Source organism: Buceros rhinoceros, unplaced genomic scaffold, assembly GCF_000710305.1.
Source record: "Buceros rhinoceros silvestris isolate BGI_N320 unplaced genomic scaffold, ASM71030v1 scaffold989, whole genome shotgun sequence".
In the NCBI taxonomy this organism is placed as follows: domain Eukaryota; kingdom Metazoa; phylum Chordata; class Aves; order Bucerotiformes; family Bucerotidae; genus Buceros; species Buceros rhinoceros.
The window spans coordinates 1-22,963 of NW_010429535.1; the positions used below are offsets into that span (position 1 = coordinate 1).

A 22,963-nucleotide genomic window follows, 5' to 3' on the forward strand; every position below is an offset into this window, starting at 1 on the left:
CTGGTTCCTCCATGTTGAACCCAGGACAGTGGAACAAGTTAGATCGTAGGTATGGTCTGAGCTACTACAGTTATTAAAACAATGAAAGTCTTTAGAGGTAATTTGAAAGGAAAAAAGTGGAAATGTTCTTACAAAGTTTGTTGATAAAAAACCTGAGGAGTATTGGGAATACAGAAATCATGTTTTCTAGAATGAATTTGAAAGCCTTGAGATCTGGATTAATAGAAATGGGATAAAATATGAAGTGCATCATCAGGAGTCTCGGGAGTAATAAGAAATTACATGATGGGTTGGGAGCTTGTCTTTGGAAATAGTAAGAAAGACAAATGACTGTAAAAAAGAAAAACCTGCTCTTCTTTTACCACAGAAAACAGAAGAAAATAAGATGAGGGAAAGAGAAACATTTCCTAAAGAGTTATGAAAATATCAATCAATCAATCAATCAATCAATCAATCCAGAAGCTTTACCAAACTTTACATCTGTTCTGCAGTTAGAAATTGTTTGTTAAAGGGAGAGGAACCAGAGTGGCAACTGCAGAAAAGCAAACGGCCACCACTTCTGCACTTAGTTTCTTCTAGATGGCGTGATATGTGAAAAGAACTATCTTTTCTGTATCAGTTTTGAGATTACTGCTACAAATGCTAGTAGTGCTCACTGATAGACTATTCTGTTTGCTTTGCTAATGAGTACTTTGTTTCTGGCAGGAAGGACCACACAGTTTTAAGAAATGCTAGGAAATAACTATGAATGTGAATAAGTGAGAATTGACTCGTCTTTTTTCAAATGGGACTTTTTGGAAAAAGTAACTATCCTTCTTTTGTCTTTCAGCCATGGAAGAATTAATAGTTGAGCTACGCCTGTTTCTTGAACTTCTGGATCATGAATATCTAACTTCTACTGTCAGGGAGAAGAAGGCAGTAATAACTAACATTCTCCTGAGAATACAGTCATCAAAAGGTCAGTGTCAGGGGTGGGTTTTCTTGCATAGAGAATGCACAGAATAACTTTGTGCTCAGTGAAATAGCTTTAAGAGCTAAAGAGAAGCCCTAAATTGAAGCAAGACAGAAGGACAGGGTAAAGCCAAAATGTAACTTTCCTGAGTACTTCATGTTTAGCAGTAAAATATAGCAAAAGGCGTACTAGAGGTATCTATCTGGGGTGCACGTGGGTGAATCCAGCCACAAAGTTACATGCTAGGTGAATGTTTTCACTTCTGCTGATAGAGTGATTACTTCATTTTATTTGTGGGAGCAGTGCTATTTACGAGTTCAAACAACCCAAATCCACCAGAAAGCTTGATACTGAGGTGGTCTCTGGCACATGGCTAATATAGGAGTGCCAAGCCAGAGCTAGGAATTGTCTGTCGGCATGTTTGGTTTGCATTTGCGATTAGAGTTACATACACTTTCCCCTTCTCTTCCATTTTGATTGCACAATCGCTTTTGTCTCTGACAAGATCATGGAACTGAATGCAGTATAAATGATTCACTGTGTACAGCAACCTTTCCTCGGAACTTGTGTGAAGAGTGTTCCTCACTATTTTTTCCAACCGTACTCTTATATTTCTTTTTAGCACCTTTCTAATTGGAGTGTCACCTGGCTATAAGACCTCTGTCTTGCCTACATTTGACAAAAATACTGTCAGTGTAAACCCTTGGTGTTTAGATTTTTCAAACATAGCGGGGTATGTTGGAGAAAAATGCCACATTGTAAGCAGCTGCATTTCTCATGATTTTTTTTCTTCTCTAGTACTTCTCTAGTACTAAAAAAATACGGTCTTGTTTGATGCAATGTTCCCCCCCTTCAGTAAAGGAATCATTTTTGCCACAGACTTCAAGTCCAAGGAGATCAACTTGAAAATAATGATTGTCCTCCTTTCCATTTTGACATTCTTAAAGACCTGTCACTATTTGTATTTTACTACTGAGAGGAGGAGGCAGGTACCAATTTCACTATTATGGAAGGAGGCTTTGTGCTCCAAACACCAGTCAAAATGCACCAGACTCCCCCAAACCAAAACCGATAGGTGAGAACCCGCAATTTGGTATGTTTAGAAACCACTGGTTTTTTGCTTGCATTCAAAATAGTGATCAACTGATATGCTGATCTGACACTACGTGGTCTTGTAATCTTTTCAATTAGATTTATTAAGAGATTTGACTTCCTCAAGACCTCAGATGGCATTCTGTTGCCAACTTTGCAAACATATGGAAGGGTTGTCATATCCGTTCCTTCTGGATTGTGGATGGTGTGTCAAGAACACAAAAGCTACAGCTCTGCTAGTAAATTAAACAGTGCTGGGTATGTTTCTGGATCCCAGAACTCATTTGTGTCATTAAATTATGGAGTGGTCCTTGGCCTGGGTTTGGCTTGAGCTGACTCATCTCCTCCATCAGTTCCTAGGCATGATTTAGGAGTTAACGTGAGCAAAGATATTTCCCCAACAGACAGTGCAGAATCATCATCCTCCCCCTTGGTTTTGAGAGGTGAGTGATTTTAATGGGTATCAGTTTCCCCATACCAAAGCATCTTCCTATGCATGTTTGCTTTATGACACTCGGTGTGGCCAAGGATAAAAAAACCTAAGGACCATAGCTTCCTACCTTTCAGCACCTGCACTTTAGGTTTTAAAGCCTATTACGGGACCCATCCATTAGCAAGATTCTTATGAGATCCAGATATTAAGTGGTAGAGCTTAGCTCAGTGCAATTGCTACTTAACATTTTACCCACTGCTAGCACTTAACATTCAAGCGATAAAATTAGACATTTCAAAGAAAAGTCATAAAAGTGATTAAAGGATCCAGAAATATGCCTTTGAATTATCAGAAATGAGGTATCATAATTAATCTTGATTAAAAAAGGAGGGACTGAGCATGAGTCCTTAGACTTGCACAACAGTAAGTGCAATGGCTGAATGTTTGTTTCAAAGTGGAAATAAAGCACATGTTTTGCGCATCGAAGCTATGAACTAATGGAAGGACTTTGTAAAGTCTGCATGCTATTGCTGGCATTTTATCAAGATGGAATATTTTGCTAAAAGATATGCTCTAGTTCAAACAAGAAGTAATTCAAGGAAATCTCATAGTTTGGTTAAGCAAGAGGTCATAGGACTATGCTTTATATGTCTATAAACTCTGCAGAGCTGCAGTTTAAATACAGTTTAAGTGAGCATGGCCTCTAAAAAAGCATCCTGTTTCTCTCCCCAGGCTACTCATTCTTACACATCATGTATTGCATCTTCCTTTCTGCTAGCACAAGCATTATTTCTTTTTCTATTTTTTTTTTTTTTTTTTTTTTTTTTTTTTTGTGCTGGTTAAGTCCTAAACAGTGTCACTTCCCTGAGCTGGTTCAGTCTGAGGCCACACGCATGCTTGCACTGGCTCAAAGGAGAGGTTGGTGAAGGGACAGGAACAAGGCAGGGAAGGAGAGGAGCTGCCTCCTTGGGAGCTCTGCCATCCCGTGCTGGCTTCAAGTCTGTGTGAAACTACCCGGGGAGTCATGTACTCAATGGAGCTGACCGTGCTGCTTTTTTAAATCAGTTATAACATTCAGTACTCCCAACCCTTTGAAACTATTCATCTCTTCATTAAAATTAAAAGCAATAAAAGATGTATAAACCACAGTACTCTGTAACTAAGCTGAACTGTCATTCAGAGTCTGTTTTTCGAAATGTTGTTTTACTCCACCCACATAACTCCACAAGATCTCTTGGGTTGCTGGCACAGTTTCAGAGACCTGACGACTGCACTGAGTTCAGACTCTTTATATGCATTTGCAAAAATCAACTGAGTGAATCCAGCATAATATTTCAATTGCTGGACCAAACAATTTAAGATCAGTGGGGAATGGTAATGAAGGATTTGGGCAACTGGGAACTGGCTGGGTTTTTTATAACATCTGGAAATGGACAATTATGTTATTCTTTGTAAAGGTGTGGAAATTATTATAATGGACTTGTGGGCTTTTAGTAAAACATCTTAAATAGCGAATTCTTTAGAAATCTTTGGCCTTGTTTTGCTCCATCTCCCAAATGCACGCTGTTTTCTTCATTTAGTTTCTATTAAGCAGAGAGAACTGAACTAGGCAGATGTGTTCTTCGGGTCATAGCTGCCTGGCATCAACCTGCCCCATGTCCAAACCAGTGGTTACTCTGAATAGTTGGCAAAACTATAAACTTTTTTCTTCCTGATCCTTGGCATGGATTTACATGATCCTGATCCTATAATGAATTGTAGGTCTGAAGAAAACACTTGGCATTTCCTTCTGAAACTCAGACTTTCTTCTAAAAAACAAAGAGACAAAGAGTTTATTTTGGAGTAAGAACTGTTGCTGGATTTAGTCGTTTAATACCACTGTCAACATTGCCTGTTTTCCTTAAAGGGATCTGATGCTGTAAACCTGTAGTGCTCACTTTGCTGTGTAATTTGGTAGAAGAAGATAAATGTTAGAGCAGGTTCTTGCTTAAACACACATGGTTTGAAGCTGGGGAAAAACTAGTTTTACAGAGTCAATAGAATTCACTTGGAATATTTTTTTTTTCTGTAACAAGCCCTTCGTACTTGACTTTTCATTGTTATGGAAACCATGGGACGCTTGGATGTAGAAAGCAGTCTTAATATGGGTTCATCCTACATAAAGAGGAACAAGTGAAAGTTATACTGTAAAAAAAAAAAAAAAACCCAACCCACTGGAATATTTCCCAACACTAATCCCCCCTTTTGATTTGTAGGAAGAAAGAAGAATCTGTGGCCCTTAGAGTCAGTCTGTTTTATCAGTGTTGTTTTTCAGTCCATGACTTCACAGCCTTTGGGACTGGGATATTATGAGAAGAAACATTTCATCGTTGATTACTTTTGAGAATTATATGATTGTGACCAAAAGACATCCATTTGTCTATGTAAATATATATTTTAAAATTGAAACTGAATTCTAGGAGCTAAATTCATTCTAGGGGTAAGTGGGGTACAATCCATTGATGAATTTTTGCCCAAACATTGAGAAGATGCACCCTAATCTTCCTTTTGATACTTAGAAAAATAATTGATGTCATGTTCCTATGAAGAGAGATCAACTGTGATTTTAATTATTGTGCCAAAAACTCAGAAGTAATTGATCCCACCTCTTTTACTGTGGGCGGGAGATGCAACAGTGATACAAAGGACCGTCAAAGCAGCTCTTACATTTATCTCCTTTTTCCTTCTCAGATCCACCTGGTAAACTATGGGATTATTTAAAAAAAAAAGATGAGAAGAAGAAAGACATGGTGGGAAAACATGCTTAGTGTGCAGTTCTGTTACTGGTGAATTGGTTAGGCAATGTCTTTTCAGCAGCAGCATGCTCGAGGTTGGGGTGTCACAGCATCCTGCATCTCCCAGAACTTGTGCACTCTCACATAATGGCTCCATGATCAGAAATGGTGGTGGCAGCATGGAGCCCAGTAAATGTGGGCACTCTGGACTTGGCCAAACAGCTGTCACTATCGCTGTCAGGAAGGGAGGCAAGCAGGGTCTCTTCTTCTGCCCTCTTGCCTGCTCTTTGCCATGAAAGGTGGTTTTGGACTCATTTTTGCATGACTATCTTGCCCACCCAAAATGTGCCATGGGAACAACTGTTGCTCATCTCTGCTGATGAAGGCAGCCAGCCACATAATGCCCACAGGCTGACTGTATTTTATTAACTGTACAGTGCCATTGGGATGTTCACAGTAATGGTACCTTCCTTCCATAACGGGTTTTATCTCTGTGGTAGAGACCCGGCACCATGTTTGAATTTTAGCAGTTTGTCTTTCAGATCCACATGGATAGGCAGGGCAGAGAGATTTCCTGTAAATTTTTTCTATGTCTGGTATTTGGTGATCCAAATAGCATATATGCTATTATCCTATAGAGTAAGTATGTGTTTGTTCTGCTTGATTAAATTCCTGAATTCTCAGCATTCTTCCAGTCCTGCCTCAGTAACCACACTTGGGAGGTGGCTGTTAGCAGCACTGCATGCCAGATTTTGTTGTGTGATGGTCAGACATGGTGTCCACATGTGGAAAAACGTCCAGTTTGCATCCACCAATGTCTTAACTGATGTCTGTTACTCTTCCTCAGGTTTTGAAATAAAAGAACATGTACAGAAACAAGAAGTTGCCAACAGTTTGCCAGCACCTCCTCAAATGCCTCTGCCAGAAATACCTCAGCAGTGGCTGGTAAGTATTAATTTAACTATATAAATATATATGAGAGAATGTTTTTGTGATAAGCAATAACAGAAATGGTTACAAGGGGAAGGAGCCTACAGGTCTGGGGAAATGATTATTCTTCTATAATTCTTCTATCCCTCAAATGTGGTTGAGGGAATTGGGTTTAAATTGCAGAAGAGAAGGCAAGAAATTCCCTATGATGAAGTAAGCCTGGGAACAGGTCACCTGCAAGGGCTGTGGAAATTGAATTTTTGGCAATTTTCAAAATTCAAGTGGCAAAAGCCTGAGTGACTGAATCTTAACTTCAAAGGTTGACCTTCCTTGCATTGGAAGGGCCTGGCCAACCCCCACAGGTCCCAGCCAGTTTCTTATGATTTTAATAATCAGCTTTTCCTCAAGCAAGGAGAAAGGCTTCCTTTTGGTAGCTGAAAAATGAAGGTGCAGAGTTTTAGAATTAGGGAGGAGTACTTCCCTCTTTTTATAAAGTCTTTAGTGCCCTTCTGTGCTCTGTTGCTGGGTAGGGGAATCCCTGCAGAACAAGTAGAAGTGCATGTTCTTGGAGAAGTTTATAGCAAAGGTACTGACTGAGATCCGTAGTTCAATTCCTCCAGCAGCTGTCTTGTTGTAGAATAAACTATAAAAAATGCTCTTCTGTTACTGACCTTACTGTAGATTCGAAGAGGACATTTTGAGTAATTTTTTTGAAATGTGTATGCAAATCATGGTTTAGTCCATTGAAAGGTCAACACAGTCTTAGCCCTAATGCTGATAAATTATACATCTTTTTGTTCATTTGTGGAAAATTTGGTGCATGGTGATAAGGACAGTATATGGAGACCTGCATTCATTGGCTGAAGCAGAAAGTACAGATTCTGCTTACAGGGGCAGAACAACTGGATGTCCGACATTCTTCATTTGACCATGTTACTCTGTCATCACATTTATGCCCAGTTCTAAGAGATGTATAAGCCAGTAGCATCTTATGAATGTAAGAACTAACTCATCAGATCAAAAACCTGGCCAGCCTTTCATAATAAACTTTATTTGATGGTGAATAATACCAGGTACTGCAGAATAAAGTAAAACAACACAACAAACATGTATTACGGAAAATCTTAATCATAGTTTCTCCCTAAGCACTTTCAGCTTTTGGTTTGTGACCTGAACAAGATTTTGGGTTTTATTTTCAAGTTTAGTTCTATCTACTGTAATGAGACATGCTGAAACTGTTATAGGAAGGGAATGTTTATGCTAGAAACATTCATATCCAGAGTTGGTATATACTGTAGCAAAATTAAACTAAGAGGGATGCTGTAAAATAATTGTGCATGGACTTGAATAGATGCAAAATGGTCTTATTAATATGCAGTGAAACCTGGGGAATCCATTTCATGGTTAACAGAGCCTGAAAATAATTATTTTTCTTCAATTCAAGATGCATATAGCATTAATTACAAGGGAAGGGGTTAATGAGAGGCAGGAAGGTTATGCAAAAAGCACATGCCTTTGAAATCTAGTCTTCAGGTGCTAGTTTCATAAACTGAAGCCAGCTGAGATCCTTTTTCTTTCATATTTATGTAGGTTCAGTTAAATAATTTGGCTCTGAAGAGTCAAGCTGTTTTTCTAAAGACACCTGACCTACTTTTCCTTTCTTGTACACTAATGTGTAAATTCCCTTAAAGTTGGTACAGCTGCAGCGAGTGAAATGGTGTGAAGTATGAATTAGGTCCAGGAGGTCAACACTGTTTTTTGCAGTAGTTCAGTGTGGATTTTCAAGTTACAAATGTATTTCTCTGAGATACAGTGGGAAGTACTATGGAAGTTGACTCAGTTGGAGCTGGATGGTCTGGAGCACAGTCTTCCCGTGATGAGTCTGGCAACGTGGAGTTTAAACATAGCCCTCCCCTCTGACCTGCCCATAACACTGCGGACACTTTCATCTTGGTGAAGTCGCCAAGCTAAGCTGTTTTTTCCATAGTGGTGGAAGGTGATTTTTGCCAGTTTTTCTGCAGTTCTGTGGCTGCTGTCAGGCAGTAGCGGTTTTCACCTCCCTTCCTGGTGTCAGTGCCACTTTGAGATCAGCCAAGAAATGTCCCAAGCCTGTTGTTGTTTTGCATTCTCCAAATACAGGTTATGAGTGATGCTATTTTAAGACAGTAGCACATCCTAATTTGTGAAAAAGATGACAGACTGTTGCTATCAAAAGACCTGCAAAAGGCCAGGTGGAGTCAGAAGGGAAGGACAAAACCATCAGTTTTTTTCATCTTGAACACTGAGGTAAAAAACCCTCAAACTCCAATCTGACTGTGTAAAAACTTCTCCTGAAGTTGTGTCAAACTAATGGAATTGATCATTCCTTTCTCTATTAGACATCTCTTTGTGAGTCCCTCATTATTATTAGATATGATCAGAGACCATCATATTATCTTTCTTCTTACACCAGGCTGGACATCAGTAACAGTGGTCAAGATCTAATTTTCCCTTCTGCTAATGCTCCTGCATGGTGATTTTCAACTTACCCTGAATCAATGAACTCTTAAAAATTTGCAGCTGATTATGTCAATCTCTATAAAAACTGTACATAATTACATTGCTCAGTGACACAGATGTTCAGCTATCTTTCCTGCCACTTTTCATAGACAGTGCTTTCCTAGTGGAGTGGAGAAGTTCCCTGGGCCCACCAGAGGCTAGGCAATTCTGCTCCAGGTTGCTCCTCTTCATACGGCAAGTTGCACGTATGGCACCACTTTTGCCTGCCATTCAGGACAGAAACTTTTGTACCCTTGTTGAACAATATCTAGTCGTGGTCTCAGCCCGCAGTGGAAACACAATGTGCAGCTGGGACATAGGAATTTAGTGGAAGTGGGAAACAATAAGTTTAAATAAAGTATGCACTGTTTTAAAATCTATGTTTTTAGCACATCAGTTATTGAATGTGATGGAAATTAAAGTTTCCTTTACACCACTGTTTCTCTTTATGGCAGTCAAGGGATTCTGCATTCAAAAATGTTTAGTCTGATGTTTAGGCTTTTACTTATACAAAGATGTGTGGGTGGGAAGGAATTCAATACTCCTTAAAGTAGTGCCAGGAGTCAGAATTATGTGTGGGCAGGTGCTGTGCAAGGTTTCCTTTGTAAATCTGAAAATAGACCTGCATATTTGCTCAAGCCAAATCTTGTATCAGTTTTGTTATTCGTTAGCCCATGAACAAAGAGTATAAAATCAAGTTTCTTTAGAGACATGCTGTTAATAGTTTAAATGAAGTCTCCAGTCATTGAGGCATATTAAAGCCCAGAGTTTTCCTGGACTCAGTGGGTTTTGGACCATGTCTTAAAGTTGAGGGACAAAGCTGGTCTTTACACGTCATTGAACAAAGCAAATCACTAAGCACACAGCCTCTCAGTAATTGTTTTTTTCTGTGTACAATCCCTTGCCTGCATCTGGTCTATCAGACTTCCTGTCAGGCTTTGAAAGCACAAACCCTCACTTGCTTTAGCCTGTGCATACAGCTTCTTCAGTTGACCAACCAAGTAAAAACTGCAGATAAAGGATGTGAGCTTAAGGGCAACTCAGCATCCTGCTGCAGAACTGAAATGCCACTTGCCTGAGTGCGTAAATGTGCATGATAGCATGAACACAGTGCCAGCAGCTAGGGGAGCTCTGCCTGGCCAGCAGCAGAGGAGATCACCATGTTTGAAATAGAGTCATATTGGTTCTCCCCTCTTGAGCCTGCTTACTGTGAGAACTTGTGTCTGTTAGACTGCTTTCACCACCTCTACATCAGCAGCTACTTTTATATTTCCCTGCTCTTGAAAAGCAAAAGGCAGTGCTAGATGATGGGTTTGAAGTGATAACAGAGTCAATACCCCGTGCATACCTCAAAGTGCTGCTGGTGGTTTGACTCCTGGGATCCCATCACTGCACTATCACCACATTGCCTAGAAGTACATTTTCCAGTGAAGCAGCAGGATAACATCCGGTGTGTCCTGCTGCTCACATGCCCTTGAGGATTACTGGCATAAATTATCCACAGCGTGACAGTGATAGAATACTTCTAGCCTCAAAGAATTTTGTTGTCATATTACATCTGATAGTCAATGATTTCAGTGCACTGTGTAGTCCAACAAAATCAAACAGCACACTTAGCTATTTTGCATGATTTTCATGGTAGAATTGAGTTTATGTTTTATTTTTCTTGAAATATTGACAATTTGATAATTATTTAACTGCATCAGGTGTCCAGCAAGATGCCAGAGCCCCTGTAGATATAAATCAAAAGGATAGGTCATCCTCCTCTAACCCTTTCCTGCAATGTACACAGTTGCTCTGCAGGAGTGTTTCATATAAATGAGTTTCCTATCGTGAAGAAGTGATTTGACATCCTCCTTCTATCTGGCAGCTCGTCAGGTATTCTCTTTAGATATTTATTAGAAAATGCTGAAGGAAGACAGTGCCCTTGGAGAAGAAAAAATTATCCTAAAATCAAAAGGATTTTTGAGATGGTACATCACCAATTACATAATCATTCTTTGAATAACAGCCAAAAAGGTGCCAGTCTTAAAGCTTCTCCTAAAACATGGAGTGAGACTAGTGCCATAACAAAAGCAGGGGGCTCCTGTGCCAGGTGGGTACTTACGAATCTTTATTTCACCTTAGTTTTTCTTCTAACACTGAAAAGCAGCTGTTGCTCTCTGTTCTTCTTAAATTAGTCTTGGAGATTTTCCTTGCAGAAAAATTTTTAACGGCACAAAATTAATTCAACAAAATATTCATTTGTTTCATTCAGAGCTGGCTAATAGCTTCAGTTTAAACAGATCTCAACACGTACTTCCATAACGAAGGAACAGGTAAAGGCTCCTTTTTGATCATTCGGTGCAGGCATTTACTGCAGGCAGTTATAAAATATTAACCCTTTCAGAAACTTACAAAACCCCATTTACTAACATTTAGGTTTCTTTAACCTGTTATTGCAATTTAAAAGGCTGTTCTTCCATCCAAGTCTTCACTGCCAGCCTTTGTCCTTGTGTTTAAGTATCTTTTTTCCCCTCACCTTAGTATCTGTGCCTCAGAAAACCTTTGAATTCTCAATCATGTTTCTCTCAGTTTTCATTTCAGTCCATTGCATATAAGAAAGGTTGTGTCTGATTTTGAGCTATAGTTTAATTCTAGTGAACTATATCAGTATTTCTTTCATTCACCTGCTGTAAGGTTCACGTTCTAGTTTGATCATGAGTGATTGGAACAGCAGAGTCTTCTGGACATAAAATCATATAGGTTGGACTGGTCAACCCTTAAGATCATCAAGTCCACCCGTTAACACTACCACTAAACCATGTCTCTATACACCACATCTACATAGTGACTCACCCACTTTCCTGGGCAGCCTGTTCCAATGCTTGACAACCCTTTTTGTAAATAAATTTTTCCAAATATCCAACCTAAATCTCCCCTGGTGCAACTTCAGGCTGTTTCCTCTTGTGCCATTACTTGTGACTTGGTAGAACAGACTGACACCTATCTTGCTACAGTAGTTGTAGAGTTGTAGAGAGTAATAAGGGCTCCCTTGAGCCTCCTTTTTTCCAGACTAACCAACTCCAGTTCCCTCAGTTTCTTCTCCTAAAACTTGTACTCTGGACCCTTCTCCAGCTTCATTGACCTTTCTTGGACACGCTTCAGCACCTGAGTGTCTTTCTTGTAGCGAGGGACCCAAGACGGGATACAGTATTCAAGGTGAGGCCTCAGCAGGGCCGAGGACAGGTGGACAATCACTCCCCTGCTCCTGTTGGTCATACTATTTCTGGTACAAGGCAGGATGCCATTGGCTGCCTTGGCCACTTGGGCACACTGCGGTTGGCATGTGGTGGAATACTTTTGCTCATCCTATATGATTGTGTAAGGAATGAGGATAAAGAAATGCTTGCAGTCACTTTTTTTGTGTTGGTCTTGTCTTACAGGACCCTGTAGTTGCTGTTCCCATTTACCCTGTGTGTGTTATTGTCATTATAACAATGTGCATCACCGTATTTCAAAGCTTTCTTCATGTCTAAGCTGCCAGAATGAGTTGTTCCCCATTGCCTTGAACTAGAACTTGCATTTAAACTGGATGAGCTCAGATCAGGAGGATTGAACTGCTTTACCAAATTCTTTCTGCAGTCATTGTGAAGCTATATGCCCTCTTTTCTGTCTTTAGATGTTGTCTAGATACTAATGATCTTTGACCTTCATATAAGAAAGCTATTAAATCACTAATGCCACAGATTTTGTAGGAGGTTGTCCCACCGTTTTTTATAACATGCCTATGCTTCTGGCCTCAAGTTCTGCATTTCTGGTTTCTGTGCTATACCTCTCCATAAAAATACACTCCCTGTGCTGATAGTTAGGGACCAGCCTATCTGCTTTCCTAACCACAGTCATTAATGTTCTGTGCACAAACACATGGGAAAGGAATTAAGTGAGTAAGTACCAAGTCTTCTCTTGTTTTTTCTTGATGCAGTGCTCAGGCTCTTAGACAATATTGTTCAGTGGAAATGGTGTTGCCCACACTTTTCGCACTGTACTGCCTTGTCCTCACTGTCATGTCGTGTACCTGGATGAGCTTATTAAATCCTGAATAGGAGCGTGATTTTATCTCATCTGGGGAATACTGACACTTCTTTGAGCACAGATACAATAACCACATCTGACTGAGGGCCACATGCTGCTTAAAATTCAGATTTATCTTTCTCATGTAATATACATGAAAGTGTTCCCTATCATTAATTAAAGCCCATTTATTTTCTCGGTACACCCAAACCCTTTGCTTCATGAGTCAACACTATTGTTTTGTTTGAGTGATGCTTCTAACTGGCTGTGTAGTAATCTTTTAGTACAAAATCTGAATGATAACAAAATATTGTGGTTTTTGTTTCTGGCTCGTCCTTTTCCACTTTTGAATTATTTGTTAGATCTTCTGTTACTTCCATGGAATCTGGAGTTTATTTCCACTCCTGTCTTCCATTGAGTTTAGGTGTAACTCCTTCCAGCTATCTGTCCTTTCAGTGGTACATTCTGTGCCACAGTCTGTTCAGTTTTATTTAGTATCTCAACTGTTAATTAAATACAATGGCAAGAACTGAGACTTAAGCTTATATAAGCCTGGGTTCTGCTGCAGGCTGATGTTGCCGTCAGAGAGATTCAAGAACTAACTGGGATCTCTGCTCAGTTGATATACTGTGTTGGTTTCTTACTGTTTCCATTTGGTCCTCTTCATTGCCACCTTTACCTTCCTCTTGCTTAGGTAAAAGGGTTATGGGGTTAACGAAGGAGAACTTAGATCTGTTGTATTTTGTGAAATGGTAAATCAGTTCCTGTGTAAATGCTTTCCAGACAATCTTCAGATCAAACTGTGGAGCCGTAGTATGCCCTGATTCATTCTTTAAATGCAAGCAAGTCTGCTCAGATCCGTTTTCCATCATCTGGCTTTGCCTTCTGAGGCTGTGATCTGTTTGTTGTTGCTGTACTCCACATACTAAGCACTTTTCCAGAGATACCTTTAATTAGGCATTCACCCCTGAGTCAGCAGACACACTCCTAGGCTGTGTCAGTTGTTCCTCCACTCCCTGGAGGACCGTGTGCAAAGTATGTACCTTCTTTTATTCTTAGTCTTAAACCTTCTCAGGTCACTGTTCAGGATCACCCTAAGGAAAAGCTTCACTTGTGCTTATACTCATCCTCCACCCACTAATTCTTTCCACTGGTATTTCCTCCTTGCCCTCATCTTTTCAGCACTGGAGTAGGAGCTCGTGGATCACTGGTTCATCTCTTTGTAGTGTTGCTGGGGGTTCCCGGGCCTCCCATTATGTCTGACTCTGGCTGTTGATTTCTTGGGCAATTCCTTTTGTTTTTCTCCTGGTAGCACCGGAGTCCCAGAGGTGCACGCTGTAATTGGGTGGGTACGCTCAGTGGTGGTTGGGTGGGACTATACCAATAGCTTGTCATGCAGCTGTGTTACCCATCTTGTGTCGGGTCTGACAAGGTTGCTTTGTTCCAGAAACCTGAGTTTGGTGTCTTGCTGGCTGGTTTGCTGCCTTTTGTCAGATGTGCTTTGAAGCTAAAAAGAGAAGTTGTTAGACTTCTTTCAAATTATTTGGCTCCTCATTTTGTAGGGTCCAGCTGACAAGCTGAAATATTACTGACCTTAGATTGTGGAGCTGAGGTCAAAAGGAAGAATTCTCACCTTCTGCTTGTCGACGCTCAGGCTAATATTTCCCTTCTGCACAGATCAACATGGTCTTAGCATCACATACAGTGAGCACCAAATAAATTGAAGGTCTATCCAGTTCCTCAACTGCTTGCAATAAATGGTGATTTCTCTTTAGTGCCTTAGTGATTTTGACCAAGCACATGTCGAGTATTAATGCCCAGTTGCCAGCCTTTACAATGGAACGACAAAGCCTGGTTGAAGCGTGCAGTCAGTAATTTTCCCAGTTGTACTGATCCTAAGTTTGTTGATGCACTGATCTATTTTTTTACATGTGGGAAAAGGCATGAGGAATGTGTGAATGCTCTTCCCTCTCCAGGCTGAGGACACAGTGGGGTTGTACAGAAGTCAGGTCGAAGCATGCTCCAAAGCAAATGGCATGCGCACGTGTCCGGGTTCCTTCTTGACAGCCCACATTTGCCTGCTGGCTTCTGAATAGCTTTATTATGCATCGCCAGAGTGTGACCACTTTTCCAGTCTCATGTTGCTGCTTTCAGTGTTGAGGGGTTACATAGCAGCTGGCTCCACAGTCTGGCTGGATCCGAATTGGTGGTTGAGCTAATAACACACATGCAGGCATGGCCCCTGAACTGCTGGCAGCCTTTGCCTGCAGCACGGGTGTACAGCAGTCTCTGCTGAAGTCACTGCTTTGCACTGGAATTCTTCACATCCTAAATCAGTGTATAAAGGGAGGTGTTTCTTTCTATTTCCTACAGACTGTGAGTCTTCATTGAGCTGTAAAGTGATTCTATATCCCCAGGCCCCTATATGATGACATTTATTTTCCTCTGTCTTTCGTGCTCCTTTCTACACTGTATACTTCCACAGCGTCAGCAGATAACAGCTAGATAAAAACTTAAAAAAAAGTTACTGTCTGTGTTGCTAGGTACCCTTGGACAGAAGGGGAAATAAAGTCATTTATCTCCTCGGATATTTGTGGTCTGTGGAACACAAAGGGGCGGGTGAAGGGGAAGATTGAAACATGCCATAAGAGTAACATTTCCATGAAGTGTGTTTCATAGTGTCTGGAAGAACTACGAGTTTTACTATTCAGGGGAATATTGCTAATTTTTTGGAGATATTTTTTCTTTCTCTCAACAGTCCTTCCTGTAAACTGGAGTTGGGCATCCCGTACACAATCCAATCTTTAACGTCTTCAAAGATCTCAACTCTAGTGTAGTTGTCACCCCGCCCGCTTCTTGGTTTCAAATAAAACATCTCTCATTTGGTCTCAGACCCAGCACCTGACAAACACCTTTATCAGTATTGTTCCAGTATTACTGGTATTATTCTGGACAACAATATCTCACACACCTTTTTCTCCAATGAGGTAAAAATAATGGTATTTTTTTTTCTAACTCAGTTCTTACTCCTGTGACTGAGCAAGGTTAGAGGCACCGTTCTCTACTTTTCTTCCCTGTCACCTGTCATAAACAAAAAAAGTAGGAATTTGTGCTAACGCCTTCTTTGCAGGTTGCCAGGTTGTCTTTCCTCCTGATATCACTCAAACTACACATGTTCTAGGGTTTTTTGAGATTTAATCCTTTTATAGAATATGTAAATAGTTTTGTGGGGTTTATGGCTATTTGATTTTTCAGGTAAATTAACAAGAAGTTATTGAATCAAGAATTACTTCAGTTCATAATTCATACCTTCATCAAAATTGTTCCACTACAAATTGCCAAGTTGAAAGTATTAAACAAAACAACTAGCAATAATACAAAAATTAAAGCACTGTAAATATGAGTAATACCAGGATGCTCAGATGCACTTTTTACATTTCCTGATGCTTAAACTCTTACATATTCCATAGCTGCCCAAAGATGTAGTTATTTATGGTACAGATTTGAGTGATATATTTTTATTTTGTGTTTAATCAGTTGAATTATCTTTCAATATTAAAGCAGCCTTACTTTAACCAGAAAGTATTTAATGTTGGATGTTTATGATGTTTCTGTTTTTTCTAATAATTTTTTTAAAAATCTTTTTTTAATTGTTTTCAACTTTGTTATGGCAAGCACTGCAAAATGCATTTCGGAGAGGAGAGCCCAGTTAATTCAGCAATGGATTCCATCTGTGTTGACATTGGCTGCACAGCCCAGCCCGCCCCAGCTGTATGAAGTAACTGGTGCTCCAGCAGGGTCGACTTCAGACAAGCACCATTTGTGTTTCATTTCCTTTTTTCTTTCTTTCTGAATAACATTTTGTCTAAAAACAAGGATTTCCCCCACCACCCCACCCCGATCTTTTATTGGAACCTCTTATTTGTTTCTGGATAAAAGATAGCTTTGAAACCTTGGTGCTGTGTCAAGTTAAAATTGAAATGATTCTTGGGACAGGTATTTCCTGGGTGAATTAGGTTTAATAATGACAGGAATTTCATGTATTGTATATACACCTGATGGAAGAAATAGTTCTAAGGCTAGACCAAGATACTCATGTATTTATCTAATGAAAGGGGTGGTATGAATCTACACTGCCCCAGGAACAAACCTTGACCCCAGATCACTTAAGCAAGGCTCTGTTCACCTGCACAAAGGGAGAAAATGCAATCTCTTTTGAGACAGTTCTCCCTGTGGTGTCTAGCAGTTCAGGCCACATGGAGCTGATGTGTGCGGGTGGGTAGGGCAAAATCCGTAATCACTGTCAGTTTTCTGATATTAATGAACATGTAATATTTTTAATGTTCCATACACCTGTGGCACAGGAGCAGCTAACCTTGGAAGACTCATTCATTTTGTGACAATGTGCAGGTTTACAAATGGTGTGTTTTTTTCAGCAGAACTATTTTGCTTTTTCAACAGCTAATTTCTCTAGCAAAACCGGTCTGTGAGGAAACTCATTTGGCTCGCATTGCAGAAAACAGTAATTGTAATCTCTGTGATGTATGAAGTTGGCTATATCACTTGATGTAGAAGTAATACTAATGCAAATCTCAGTCTGACCAAGAATTTCTGTGTTCAGTCACTACTCGGTTCGCTCTTTGTGAGGAAGTTTCTGATTTTCTTGGTGCGCAAAGGGAAGTCAGTGCTGGATGAGCTGAAGGACAGGTTTAGTCATTAGCTCATGCCGTCCCGCACATTGGGAATACACAAGCACTCACCTGCAAGGTAGAATAACCTACTCGATATGAGTTTAACTACAGAACACAGTAAGGGTGGGACTCGTTTTGATGATGCTGTTAAGAATTAGGTGTCTGGCGTAGGTGTGTAATCAGTAATGAGATTTGGAGATGTCTGGCTTTGAAATATGCTAAGATGAATCCAGCCCTGAAAGCACCCACAGAATTAATTTCATTACAGCTATGCCATGTGTTATTAACACTCAGGTTTCTCCCAGGTAACTTAAGGTCTATACAAAAGAGGAGTGTAGTCACTGTGGCTTCACCTGTATTATGTGGAAGAAGGCTCTATGTCTCTTCTAGACTGTTCAGCCCACTTGAGTTGCAGTCCAGAAGTGTCTGTGCCTGACCATAAACAAAGCCCTCCCTGACTGCTTTCTTGCTTCTGATTCTCTGTTCATTTCCTGAGTCTGGACTGGATCAGTCCAATGCAGACACTGTTACATCTCTTCCATTACATGAAAAAAAAAAGAAAGGTGAATTGAAAAAATGTTACTGCAGAAATGAGACCGTACTTACAAGTTAAATTTTTGTAATCATACAATAAACCACTGGTGTTGGAAAAAGACTTCAGTATTTTTTCTCATATGAAAATATGGAACTGAAAACTTGTGGCAAATGAATGAGTTCTATAAAATACAGTTGTTTGGTTCTTGCTAAGGAAGTGGAAGAGTAAAGTCATGTGGAAGAAGTCACAGAGTACTAAATTCACTTTGTTACTATATCAACAATCCAGCAGTCAGTCAATTTTAAATTTAAAACAGGTTTATATTTAGAACAGAAGCATTTTAGAATTTGATTTGGTATTTGAAATATTTATTTTATCATATAATAGTTTCTTGATGTTCCAAACTTCTAGTTGGTTGTAGCTCAGTTTCCACTGAGTAGAAATAGCATTTTAAAAATTAATATCTGTATTAAGAATTGATTTGCCATTGAAAAACAAAATACCTTGTGAAAATAAGGTCTAAATTATCTGTCCGTGATCTCTGCCAGCCCAGGCTATTTAACTTTTCTAAACCATCCAACTACGCTGTTGCTTGCTGTTGTAATAAGAATATTTATTTTAGGTGTAAAATACTAACAAATAAGCTTTAGCACTGTAAAGTGGACTGTGCACAGAAATTGCTTTCCTACATAGACCACTTAGATTTCTTAAATAAAAACCTATATATTTTCAACATTTTTACTACTTAATGCTGTTGTAGAAAGAACTTCTTTTAATGTAGCTGTTATCTTGATTTTGCCATCCATAACAATGGCAAGTAGAATCCTAGCGTGTTTATATCCCCAGAGGACTTGGTTAGAGGACATGCAAGAAAGTTCTTCTTCCTCATTAGCATGAGTGGAGGCAAAGGTCTTGACAACAATGATACATTTTAAAATGTATCATTATGTTATAAAGCATAATTAAGTCACTTTATGGCTTCAAATCTCAACTTCTACTTACTATTGTTGAATGTCCTGGTTTGAGTTAGAACCGGCCCAGCCCTATTTTTTTAATTATGACAACATATGAGGAACTTGAGATTTAGGCTTGTTTCTCTTCTTAAAGATGCTACCCTGCAAATACACCTTATTCAAAGGACAACATCTAGGTCACCCCTCCAGAGCCTTGCCTTTAGAGACAGTCAACATAGGAGGTGGTCACAAGAGCAGCTGTTGGGTTTAGAAGGCTGGTAACATTAGCACTGATCATGAGCAGATGTTTTGACCATGTTTAATTGAAGAACTTGGTGGTCTGTGATAATTTTTGCTTTTTTTTCTTCATTTAGCCACCAGATAATGGGCCTCCACCGTTACCGACATCTTCCCTTCCTGAAGGCTATTATGAAGAGGCAGTGCCACTTAGTCCTGGGAAGGCTCCTGAGTACATCACTTCCAGTGAGTAATGTATTTCCAAATCAGTTTCTGAGCAATTAGTAATTCCAGTGTCCTTCAACTTTTTTTAGTATTTGACAGCTACATTTCTATTAGTGCTGTGGTGATGTGTCATAAGCATGGCTTTGACCATCTGGGGCCAGTTCTGGTTATCCTCACTGGCCTTGCATTGGTTTGGTTTACAGAACTGTTTTGATGTCCGCAAACCATGCTCCTTTTAGAGGAAACTAAACCTGGAGCTCAAGTTAGGTACACGTAAGCACATTTCAGCTGCTATTTGAGACAGAGTATCCAAATCAGCCACTGGTCTTTTGAATAGCTTTGAACTATGAATGTGTGAGGGACCGTTGGACCAGTAGTCCAGAGTTATGTATAGTCCAGAATAAACCCCTCTGAACTGGCGAAGCTGTAAACGTAAAGGTCTCAGAAACTGGTGCTGCTCTGCAGATCTGTTGGTATGCCTCTATTGCTCTGAATTGCTTGCGAAGTAGACAAATAAACAGAAAGAAAGAAAGAATTATTGAAAAGATGTGATTTGCAGCATTTCAGGTGGCCTATTTTGGAAAGGGATAGATCAGTCATAATGGCTCTCACAAGCCACGTTTGATGCTCATGAGATATTTTTGTGAGGACTGCCTCCTAACTGACCACCAGAACATCCTTCTGAAACATGCAATTGCTCTTTCTCATATCCAAATACTTATCCAAAGATCTGTGCACTTAACCGGAGCTATGCTGAGAGCACACAGACGAAACACTTGAATGACTGCTGTGAGCATTTACACAGGGTCAGTCAACAGGACATTATGTACCAAAAAATTGCAAAGATTTTCCTTTTTGCTGTTTTTTTTTTTTATTGGCTGGGGTAGTTTACTGCTTGTATATGGCTGGTTTACCACTAATCATTATTTTCTATGGCCCAAAGATTGAAGGCATATCTTCCCCAATTTTATTATTTGAACCAGAACAAATGAATAAAATGATATCTCTGTTCTTAAAACATGCATAGGAGTCACCTTAGAACATTAATTATTCATTTGTACACAAATGGAGGTTATCTGGCAGCTCTTCATTTGCCTAGGAATTTCAAGGTAAGAAAGCGTTTCATTTACTGTAAAGCAAATGAAGGAACATACAGTCTTAGCAGAACAGAAGAATCACTCCTCTCTTCATTTCCTCTCTTGAAATGCTGCAGGGTGGTCCTGCTACAGCCTGTAATCCAGTGAACTGCTGATTTGTGTTTTTTCATTGAACAAGAGTCATGCTCATGCAGAAAAATATTAGCAGTACAGATATTAATAGCACTGCTAAAGGATGGCCTAAAGAAAAGAAAAGACAATATATGAAACTAATTTCTTATTGTATTTAACCATCTAAATCCATAAAAAAATTTAGGATATCAGCCTTAAAAATTCATTAATAATTACATAATTTAAGCATATATATATATACACTTTAAAGCTGTTAGTGTAACTTATCTTCTCACTTGCTGTGATTTCGCTCTATTTTCTTATGTCCTGAACTCCTTATCACCTCTTTCAATTTGTGTGAGAAGTATTCTGCTCATCATCAGTAATAAGGTCCTATTAAATTCAATGTGCCATCAGTAATATATCTTCACTCAAGCAAAACTTCCACTAAATCTATTTGTGTGGTAATTAAAAGAATAAGTTTAAGTGTACTAACCAAATATGTAACCTTAGCTGTTCAGATTATTAGCAAGGAGGCTTACACGCCATGTGTCCTACCTGTAAAGGCAAACAGAAAATGAAGAAAATTGCAGAATATAGATAATGAAAATGAAATATCCGTAACTTCCCCAAGTTCCGGTTGTCTGTTTGTAAACAAACACTTGCTTATAGATGGAAACAGGCTGCAAAGGCCTTGTCTGATAACTCTCTCTTTATTAAAAGCTACTGATCTGTACAGTATGCCTGAACTGTTACAGGTTAATCCTTGGAATTTACTATTACAAATAACGTGATTTTTTACCCCTCTAAGACTGGAAAATTTTGGTGAAGATAAGGGTGAAAAGCCGATGTCAAAAGAATCTAGAATAATGAGAAAATGCAGAAGATGTTAAAAAAGATAGATTAGCAGCATCGGAACATGTTGTATCAGTACATCCAAAGCCTATGAGACTTTAGTAGACTTAGTAAAACCACTTTATTTTGGAGAGACACTTTAAACTTTTTCTACACATGCTAGTTTGTGTCTCAGAGCCCAGAAGCCTTGGTTTGGATGTGATACAGCAGTTTGGAGAAACAAAGAATGGAAGCGGGATGTGGCAAAAAGTGGCAAAATTTGAGCCCAGATGATAGGAGTACTCCAAGGTCGTCCTTCCTGCTGTGAGTCGCACAGCTAGCTCTTCTTCTGTCCAAGAGTCCTGCAAACCAAGGAGAAAAGAAACATGAGGAGTAGTTATTGGGCAGGATATGGCAACAGATCCCCCTGAGGGAGGATGGGAACGTTGGAAGTTCCTGTTGGCTTTCATCATCCTATAAACACAGATTTGGATGAACCGCCAACTGCTGTGCCAGCAGAGTCCCTCTGCTGATCATACAGCTTACGGGTAATGTGAAAACTGCACTTGGACTGCTCAGGAGCCGCACAGGAAGTACCTGTAGGATAGTTAACATGCAGAATTTCAACCTCTGCTTTGAAGTCTAAATCAGGACTTCCTACAACTATAGAAACTGGTAAAACTTGCTGTAAGGAAAGCGTAAGGAAAAGGAAAGGAAAGAGAAAAGAGATCAAGATTCAGTGTTGTGAGGGAAAAGCAACGATTTAACACAGTAACTTTGCTGAAAAGAAAGTGAGATTTTTGTATGGGGTTTATGGTAAGAAGAAGACCCAACCTTTTGATATATGGCAATGAGATCACCAATAATTTTATCCAACATGGAACTTCCTTTTCTGCAATATGTAAAAGTTAAACCGTGTCCCAAAGAGGAAGGAAAACCAAAATGTTAAAATTCTAATTGATGCACTTAAAAATGTAGGTAGGGAAGGCATATTTAATAGACCATCCTCTGACTGATAGAAAAGTCTTTGACTCTGTCATGCAAATATCCCTTCTTCAGTGTGTACTCAGAGAGTAGAAAAATGACCCAGATGCACTCCCTTGGGAAGACTATATTTGAGGAACATCCCTCTCATACAGTCATGTTTGATCTGATGAAAATGCACCCCAAGACACACTTGGTATCTTAATTTTTGGAGGAAAAATCTCGAGTAATTAAACAGAAAAATGCATTCAGAATGCTATTTCCATATCTCAGTGTATGAGTAGTGACTGTTTACATCTGCTTGTTTCAGAATAATTTTATTGCCAAAACTAGAACAAAATCACAAATGAGGTAAGAGTATTGCAGAAAGGGAGCAAACATCAAGGTGAACATTGTGACAGTGGCGTAGCTGCAACAAAGTTCAATGCTAAATTCAAAAAAGAGATGAGGAGGTTATGGGCACTTAAGTATTAATTTTTTGCAAAGGGACAGGCAGGAGTTAAAGATGAAGTTCCCAGAGAAGA

The 22,963-nt window shown here is 39.5% G+C and overlaps 1 protein-coding gene across 1 annotated transcript in view; it reads left to right on the forward strand.

Moving 5' to 3' along the window:
* Positions 1 to 831: 831 nt before the first annotated feature.
* The window catches only part of AFAP1 (actin filament associated protein 1), a gene marked incomplete at its 3' end in the record, with an annotated part of 42,149 nt that continues 20,017 nt past the window's right edge, over positions 832 to 22,963 (forward strand). Inside the window, exons 1-3 of the mRNA XM_010142652.1 lie at positions 832 to 958; positions 6,099 to 6,196; positions 19,326 to 19,434. Of these exons, the coding sequence (XP_010140954.1) occupies positions 832 to 958; positions 6,099 to 6,196; positions 19,326 to 19,434 (334 nt within the window). The remainder of the gene's footprint in view (positions 959 to 6,098; positions 6,197 to 19,325; positions 19,435 to 22,963) is intronic.